This window comes from Nannospalax galili, unplaced genomic scaffold (assembly GCF_000622305.1).
Source record: "Nannospalax galili isolate Female #2095 unplaced genomic scaffold, S.galili_v1.0 scaffold447, whole genome shotgun sequence".
Classification (NCBI taxonomy): Eukaryota; Metazoa; Chordata; class Mammalia; order Rodentia; family Spalacidae; genus Nannospalax; species Nannospalax galili.
The window spans coordinates 493652-503232 of record NW_008355650.1 but is presented as its reverse complement, the minus strand read 5'-3'; the positions used below and the strand labels follow the sequence as shown (position 1 = coordinate 503232).

The 9581-nt window shown below is 40.4% G+C and overlaps 1 protein-coding gene across 9 annotated transcripts in view; it reads right to left on the bottom strand.

Annotated features, from left to right (window-relative positions):
- Ttc3 (tetratricopeptide repeat domain 3) overlaps positions 1-9581 on the bottom strand; it is a 123758-nt gene that overhangs the window by 54660 nt on the left and 59517 nt on the right. For all 9 annotated transcript variants that reach the window (XM_029556098.1, XM_008853034.3, XM_017803167.2 and 6 more), the window contains 6 exons: positions 9102-9224; positions 8369-8470; positions 7072-7164; positions 6192-6256; positions 3895-4031; positions 1300-1626 (listed from right to left, as the gene is read on the bottom strand). In XM_029556098.1, the coding sequence (XP_029411958.1) occupies positions 1300-1626; positions 3895-4031; positions 6192-6256; positions 7072-7164; positions 8369-8470; positions 9102-9224 (847 nt within the window). The remainder of the gene's footprint in view (positions 1-1299; positions 1627-3894; positions 4032-6191; positions 6257-7071; positions 7165-8368; positions 8471-9101; positions 9225-9581) is intronic.

Below are 9581 nucleotides of genomic sequence, written 5' to 3'. Positions count from 1 at the left end.
TAAATAAATAAATAAATAAATAAATAAATAAATAAATAAATAAATAGAATAGAATAAAAGCTTTACTAACTAACATGCTTGTATTTATTTTACAACTTTAAGCAGAATCATAATTTAGAAAGTAGGCATCCATACTTACTCATCTTCAGAATAAACACAGATTACGTTAAAAAGACTTATGTTTCCCTACCAGTGACCAAATGCAAGAGTCAAATAAAACATCTAGTAGGATGACTACTGGCCGGCCCTCTAGCCCTGCAGCATAACCGAGACCAGCTTACTCTTGCAGCTCAGAGTCTATCCTCTACAGCAAATAAAGTAAGCGGTAACTTTATGGTTCATTTATCTGTTAGACACTAAGTGTCACTTAGTGACAATCTAGGTACTTAAGACCAATTTTCTGGGACCCCCCCACAAAGAAAACCACCAATGGAGAGCTATGCAAAAGAAGGTGCTTAGCTCTTGGACTACGCCAAGTCTGCTGCTATCTTACTTCATGGGATATCTGCCAGATGCTGGCCAGATTCTGCCTCTTCCTGTCCTGAGAGATACTGTTCTCTTTCCTGAGGGTTCCTTCAGTATTTCATCCACAGCTGCTGACTGAGTAGATACTGTGCCAGGCTAGCTGCTATCCTAGTCGCACAGAGCCCTCATAGGTACCAAGAGCACCCTATCCAGTGCTCAACAGCCACTGCACCTACAGTCCTTTGGCAAAGAGGCTGCAGGCAGGTGAGGAGAAGCGTCATTGACGTTTCCCTCTCCCAATCAAATCAGAAAACCCAGAACAGAGTTAAAAGAGCTGCATGATTTTTGACAGCCGAGCCCAAACACAGAACACTTCTCTCAGTCCTTGGGTACACTTTTGCTTCCAGTTACCTGCAGTCATTAGCCTATTGGTGCTTTGAAATTTCCTATGGGATCGAGTTTTAGATTGTGTTTTCTTCCTGCACACAGAGGATGAACCGCACAACAGCAGCAGGCTCCATAGCACGGCAGGTTTACACAGTCCACCAGTACTGATTTAGTTTGCATATTCACAAACAGTTTAGCATAAGGTAAGTCTAAATTTCCTTACTGGCTTTTGTTTACTTCTTTTGAAAAAGCACATTGTAACCTATCCATAAAATAACCTAAAAAATACTTGTGTATATGGGGAGAGATGGTATTTTAAACTACACAAATATTTACTGGTACATTTAAAACATCATCAATAAGCAGACAAGAAAGTGGTAAGGGTTCAGAGGCCCATGCTTATCCTCTCTTCTGGAAGCCAGGACTCTAGAATTTAAAGGTACGTACCAAAGCTATTAAGCTTCTGGATCCAAGCAGCAAATTTGGGCTCCACCTCTTTCAGTTCACTCAAAACATGCAGAAATATCCTTGTCTTTACTCTGCTTTTCTCCTGAATCAAATGACGAATCACATAGTCCACGGCCTCGCTGAGGAAGTTTTTACTAGAGAAACAGGTGGTGTAGTCTTCCGTGCTCAAAACTTTCCAAGAAAGCAATTCTTTGAGAAGCGTAGCAGTGCTCAATACACCGGATTTAATCTTGTCAGCACACTGCTTTATGCACTGCAGGATTCTGTCATCAAGAAACTCACAACTCTGAGCACTGTCTACAGTTTCTAAGGAAAATAATAAAGGTTAATGAGATAAATGAAATTAATTTACAATGATACAAACTCAGAAGGAAATAATGTGGCATTGCATAGTAACATAAAGCTTGCTTGATTCTGTTTGTTTTTATTTACAGAAGCAACTCCAGAAACTTACACTTGAAATATAAAGGCTAGGCATGGTGGCACACTCCCTTAATCCCAGCATGTGGGAGGCGAGGCAGGTGCATCTCTGGGGGTTCAAGGCCAGTCTGGTCTATACGATAAAAGTAAACTGGGGTTACATGGAGACCTTGTCTCAAAAAGACAAAAAAACCCCCCAAAAACCCAAAAATAAAAACCAACAACAATAACAAAAGACGAGGCTGGGCCCAGGCTGGTGCTAGACGAGGCTGGGCCCAGGCTGGTGCTAGACGAGGCTGGGCCCAGGCTGGTGCTAGACGAGGCTGGGCCCAGGCTGGTGCTGTGCTGCATTCAATTCCCCTCCCACACTATGCCTTTCTTTTCACACCATTCATGGAAGAGCACTTATAATCTTATTTCCTGGGGCTGGAGCACTGGCTACTCTTGCAGAGAATCCAGGTTTGGTTCCCAGCACTGACGTGGCAGCTAACAAGCATCCTTAACTCCAGTTCCAGGAGATCCGATGCCCTCTTCTGACCTCCACAGGCACTGCTTGGCACGGGTGCACTTACATATGTGCAGACAATAGACTCATACACATAAAATAAAATTACTAAATAAAATATTTCAAAATCCTATTTCCTCTAAAATAAGGTTCTTCCCTCAACAATTCTAACCCAGCCTCATTAACTAACTAAACTTTAGATTCAATGTGCTTCGTCTTCAAGCATGCAAAGTTAATACATTTATTAAAAAAGAACATTTTCAGCCGGGCGTCGTGGCACATGCTTTAATCCCAGCACTCAGGAGGCAGAGGCAGGCAGATCTCTTTGAGTTCAAGGCCAGCCTGGTCTACATAGGAAGTTCCAGGACAGCTGGGGCTACAGGGAGACCCTGTCTCAAAAAGACCAAAAAAGAAAAAAAAAAAAATTCTCAGTTGGAGAGCTCATTTTGATGGACATTTCTGGAACACTAGGTAGATGGAAAATACTGCAGCAGATGGAAATGTTTCCTTTGGGGACGCAAGAATAGGAAACAGAGAAAGCTTACTTCAACTCAAAACTGAAAATAAAGATGACAGCTACTGAGTACCCAGGACAGCAGAACCATCCACCAGACATTCCATGTTCATCAGGTGACAAAGGGAACAGGAGCACAAACCAGGTGCAGTGCTGCCAAGGTCTATGGACATTTTTTTTCTTTCTATCTTTTTTTTGAGACAGGGTCTCCCTGTAGCTCCAGCTGTCCTGGAACTCACAGAGATCCACCTGCCTCTGGTCTATGGACTTCTTATGAACCAAGTCTGTCAGAACTTCACATTATTTCAGACTACTAATATCTAACCTAGTTCAAAATGTTGGAATTTAAACCCATACAGCACAACCTACAATGCTGCAATGTGAAATGAGTCAGACACTGTGCCCAGCTTTGCTGTAGAGCAGCGGCAGACTTCCATGTAGAGAACCCTGCAGGGCAATGTGAATCCCCGGGGCTGCTTTCACAATAAGCGCCCTTCACGCCACACACTGATGGTCTCAGAACAGAAGGCAGTATTTGGAATTTTTTTTAAGTGGTCGGTGTTTGTAGGAATTTACAAAATCATAGATATAACATTCTCTAAGGTCCACATGCCCTTTGAAGCTATTTGGCTTCAAGCTTGAGATTCTCAGGGGGAGTCAGAATCTTAGGCATCTTTTGCAGGCTTTAAAGTAATGGTAATCCTCCTGCCTCAGCTACTCAAATGCTGGGTGTGACCCACTATGCCTGGCTAACAGAAGGATTAAGATACTAACTGAAATCTACATTACAGTGACACTATGAAAATACCAACACTAAGGGACTGGAGAGATGCTCAGCAGTTCAGAGCACTGGCAGCTCTTGCAGAGGACACAGGTTTGGTTCCCAGCACCCACATGGCAGCTAACAAACTGTAACTCCAGTTCCAGGGGATCTGATGCCCTCTTATGACTTCTATGGCCACCGCACACACAGGTGCACTTACATACATGTAGGCAAAACACTACACACATAAAGCAACTAAAACTAAATAAACTACTAAGGTCTACACTCCAACCCAGCAGCAGCCAGCCGGAGGCCCCCGAGGGAGGACCGGCACTGCCTCTCAGCCCGCCTGCGCCGCGCACTGCTGCGTACCTTTGTGCTCCTCGTTTCTGGGCGGGTTACTTTCCCTTAAGTCCTCTTCCATTCTCTCTTGTGCCAGCTTCTTTGCCTCTTGCTTTTGGATCTTTCTCTTCAATTTTTTGTCTTCTTTCAGTCTCAGCTTCTCTAGGCTGATACATATTTACAATTCATGAGTTTACCTCCTTATAACTCAACAAACTACTTTTCTTTGTCTACTGTAGAAACCATTCCCAAGACAATAAGTTAGACACTTTCCTTTTTAATTAGAAACTGACCTGCATCTTCCGTTCAACATATGACCTGGTTAATCTATACTTCTAGTTCAGTCAAAACAAGGGTATATATTTCATGAAAGAAGATCTGCATCAGTGATTCAATGATTTCTAAGGATGCAACGCATTAAACTCCACAAGACCGTGTGTAAGACCATGTAAGACCACGTGTGTAAAATCAGTGTAAGGCCACATGCGTAAGACCACATCCGTAAGACCATGTGCGTAAAACCATGTGCATAAGATCACATGTATAAGACCACGTGTGTAAGACCATGTGCGTAAAACCATGTGCATAAGATCACATGTATAAGACCGCATGTGTAAGACCATGTGCATAAGACCACGTGTGTAAGACCATGTGTGTAAGATCAATGTGTGTAAGACCATGTACATAAGATCAATGTGTGTAAGACCATATGTATAAGACTATGTGTAAGACCATGTGCACAAGACTATGTGTGTAAGATCAATGTGTGTAAGACCATGTGCATAAGACCATATGTATAAGACTATGTGTAAGACCATGTGCATAAGACCACGTGTGTAAGATCAATGTGTGTAAGACCACGTGTGTAAAACCATGTGCATAAGATCACATGTATAAGACCACATGTGTAAGACCATGTGCATAAGACCACATGTGTAAGACCATGTGCATAAGACTATGTGTGTAAGACCACATGTGTAAGATCAATGTGTGTAAGACCATGTACATAAGATCAATGTGTGTAAGATCATGTGCGTAAGACCATGTGTGTTAGATCATGTGCGTAAGATTAATGCGCGTAAGACTATGTGCGTAAGATCAATGTGCATAAGACCATGTGCGTAAGACCATGTGCGTAAGACTATGTGTGTAAGACCACATGTGTAAGATCAATGTGTGTAACACCATGTGCGTAAGACCATATGTATAAGAACATATGTGTAAGACCACATGCGTAAGACCATGTATGTAAGATCAATGTAAGACCATGTGCATAAGACTATGTGTGTAAGACCATATGCGTAAGACCATGTGCATTAGACCATGTGTGTAAGATCAATGTGTTTAAGACCATGTGCATAAGATCAATGCATGTAAGATCCATGTGTGTAAGACCATGTGCATAAGATCAATGTGTGTAAGACCATGTGCATAAGATCATGTGCGGAAGACCATGTGTGTTAGATCATGTGTGTAAGATCAATGTGTGTAAGACCACGTGCGTAAGACCATGTGCACAAGATCAATGTGCGTAAGACCATGTCCGTAAGATCCATGTGTGTAAGATCCATGTGCGTAAGACCGTGTATAAGACCATATGTATAAGACCATGTGTGTAAGACCATGTGTGTAAGACCATGTGTGTAAGATCAATGTGTAAGACCACATGTGTAAGCTCTCCTTTCAACAAAGGAGCTCACAGTCTTATAAACCAGTAATGATCTGTGTGAGAATTTGGCTGAGGTGGTCACGATGAGCTTTTCCCAACAAATAATTCTGTTCACCTTTTCTTTGGCTTTTGCTTGGTCACAGATGATACAAATAAAAAAAGAAAAGAATCACTCTTCAGAATGAAAAACAAGAAGCAGGACCAGAAAGAAAAGAAAAAGACGAATTATTTGGTGTGAACAGAAAGATACAGCAAGGTAAACAGTTTGGACAGTATCTCAAGGTAAGAAAGAGTCATCGGTTCAAATGTTGGCTCAAGAGAGATAGCAGTAAAAATGCTTTGGCATTAAAGTTTCGACAACTGAGAGCTAAAAAAAGCATTCTTACCTAGGTTTCAAATCTGTCAATCCAACATGTAATCTCACAACATGAAATGTCAGAATTTTGCATATAAGTTAAAATAACTAATGATTTTTTTGTATAACTATTCTTATAGGCTAGTTCTTTTAAAGTTTCAAATATGTATAAAATCATTTTAAAGTACTCATTTGGATATCTGTCTACACAATTTTAAAAGCAGACTAACTTAGAAATCTGATTTAATAAAATTATATTCTAAGAGACATCATAAAACTACTGTTTGATTATTGAAGTCTTACCTTGAACATTTCTGCTTCAGAATAGGTCTTGGAGGGATCTTTTCTTTTATGACCTTGTGCTCAAACTTTAAATAAAACAAAGACATCCAAAATTTTTCTCATACTCCCCTGACACAAAGCACAAAACCACAAGAAACAGTATTCTAGAGGTGCACACAGTCAGCGCACATTCACTAGCGGACAGTGAGGTGGCTCTGGCCCAGACTGAAGTCCAGAAGTTTTCAAAAAATAATTTACTAAGAAGAACAAATGAGCAGACGTACTTGAGGGAAAAGTTTTTAAAATTACAAGTCAACAGAAGATCCCATAAACTATAAATGTTATCACAGCTACCCACTGTCACCCCCAGGTGGTAAAGTTCAGAATAATCTCTTAATATACTTTTCCTGCTCCCTAAAATCTTCCACCCCACCAACACCAAAAAGTCTGAAGAGGCTTAAAGAAGCAAGAAAGGGGCTGGAGAGATGGCTCAGTGGTTAAGAACACTGGTTGTTCTTGCAGAAGACGTGGGTTCGAATCCCAGCACCCATATGGCAGATAACAACTGTCTGTAACTCCAGCCCCAGGGGATGTGACACCCTCTTCTGACCTACTCGGGCACTGCATGACATATGGGTGCACTTACCTACATGCAGGCAATACACGTGTACATATAAAATAAAAATAATAAAATTTTTTTTAAAAGTTAAAAAAGAAAGCAAAATACAGTATAAACAGTAAAACTAAATGTAAATAACCTTTCTCCTCTTAGAAAATTAAATAATGTGAGAATGTTTCACAGCAATGCAAAGATCCAAATGACACACCCTCCACAAATTTAAACTGTTTTGCAAGTGTTATTATTAGTTTAATTGAAATTTCTCCTTCATTAGATACTTACTTCACATTTAACTTGACCACCACTGCTATAGATGATAATCTTAGAAATGGTTCCTTCACAGTCAGGGGTAAGGCAAACTCCTTGTAGAAAATCCTTTTTGATTTAAAAGAAGGAAGTTACGTCTAGAATGGATAAACCTAAACATCTGTATCATTATAACCACAAAGAACCATCAAGGCACAGTGAAGAACCTCCTTCAGAGAAACCCTCAAAGCCCCTGCTAGGAGTATACTTCTCAGTATGTCACTGACTTTGGTAAACGCAAGGTGAGCTGCCATGACATGTACCATATCAAGGCGACAGCTTACACTTCATTGAGTGGCCACTGTTCCTTTTCCCTGACACAGGAACATGTTCCAGGAAAGTCACTCTTCAACATGGACCCACACACAAACCCACAAAGAACACGGCCACATAGAGCAGAGCGGCCACAGCTCAACCCCAGCCAGCAACTGAAAACTTCAGGACAAGAACGAAACCAAGGGACCAAGGGACATATGTCTCATACAAGACAGAGACGTTGGTCGTATGTTACTTTGTCACAACTCATCGGGAGCTGATGAACTTAGGGCATTTAGAAACATGGGATGTTTAAAGGAGAAGGGACAGCTAGAGAACTCAGTAAGACACACACAGCAGAAGTGACCCCACTTCTCCAAGTCTGAGTCACAGCACTCCATCTCCAACTACAGGAAAATCTGCTTCTACGAAACATGAAAATTCCCACTGCCTAGAGAATAACACAGCCTCCTTATTTTTCCTCTCAAAGGTTTCCTTTTGTTAAGTCCACAGGTTATACAGACCAGAAAAAAAGTTTATGAACACAAATTAAATTGTAAACTGCCTTCTTTCAAAGTAGTCTTGATAATAAGAAAATTCCCTCCACAAGACATGACCAATATAAAATTTAGGTTGATTTCTTAGTTCAAATTTGGTAGAAAATAAACTTTGAGACTACCTCTTCATCAAAATGTTCAAGTGTTTAACTGGACATTCTCCTAAGGACTAATACAGTGTATAATTTAAGATATGTATTTTAAAATCAGTCATTAAAAATTTAATTTGATCATAATGATCAAAATACAGAAGTTAGTTAAGCAATTTACTGCCTTTAGAGCTATGAAAAATCTTAAAAACTTTTCCTACCTTATCAGTGCTGAAAGCTAAAACCTTCTAATTAATGTCTACGATGCTCAGGAAGGAATATGTATTTGCTAAAGACTTACTGAAAAATTTCAGAGGGAAAAAACACAATATCCAACCATAGTAAAAAAAATCCAATCTTATTGTGCCTTACCTTGTCAATTTTATCATTAAAAGTTGTTGTTTTTAATTTTTTCCAGCAGTTCATATGAAATTCTATCTTACAATATTGGCAACAGCTGATTCGTATAAAACCCTGGGGATCAAAAAAAAAAAAGTAGCACAATTTAAAGATACATATGCTAACACACTTCCTCCTTACTCATGGCACACAATGTTATGACAGTGCGCTCTGGCACTGCATGTCCTGGCAGATGTAAGTAGGCATAATGCCATCTCCATGTGGAGTGATAGACTTTTGTTCTCCAAAATGCCTAGCTGTGGAGGTTAGAGAATTTGAGGAGGGCAGTGCGTTATCCTTAACAATGTATCACGTGTTGTATAAACATAATTTAATCTGCTCTACCCAGAGACAGCTGTCAGTGAGTGGCTACTACCTTCTGAAATAAACCAGTAACTTAATCATTCAATTAAGTGCCAGATTCAGAGGCTAATTCAGATGGCAATGGTCATTTCTCCCCTAGGTTCTGGAGGTTAGAGGACAACATGGAATTTGTTGGCCGTTTTCTCGGGTCACCAACCCAACTCCTAACATGTATTCTGATGGCTGAGTTTTCATATGACACAATGAAGATCTAAAAAGCCTAGGGAGGGAAGGTGAAGGGAAATAAAATGCCATCCGGTCAGAGAACCTGGGCGCCTCCACTCAGAGAACCGATTCTGAATTAATCTCGAAGCACATTTTTGCAAATGAATCCACTGTTTACCTTGAAGTCTGGATCGGAGAGGTAAATCTGGATTTTGGAATAGCCCCGGCACTTCGGGTAGCAGCAAACGGCATCTGGCACCGGAGGGAACCTGCACTCCTCAACGAACTTCTCTAAGAGCGTCTGCACCGGACAGGCAAAACAGTAAATGCGTCTACAACACTGACATGTCAAAATGCTTCTGATTTCAATAACCTCTTGCCGTCGGTAGAGGAATAACCGAATCTTTTTTAGCTAAGAGCAAACTCCAGTCAACTTTTAAAAGGCTTTCCTTCAAAAAGGTCAATACAGATTTGGTTTAAAAAATTTAAGTTTTAGAATTTTAGTCTTCATCAAAGTCTTGTCCTATTATAATCATCAAACCTCATTTTATAATTTACAGCTCTTAGAAGTCTCCTGAAAGATTCAGGAGGGGCTCAAAGGAGGAAAAGCAATCCTTAGGACAACCCTGAGTTAGAAACTAGAAAACGCTCATTTTCT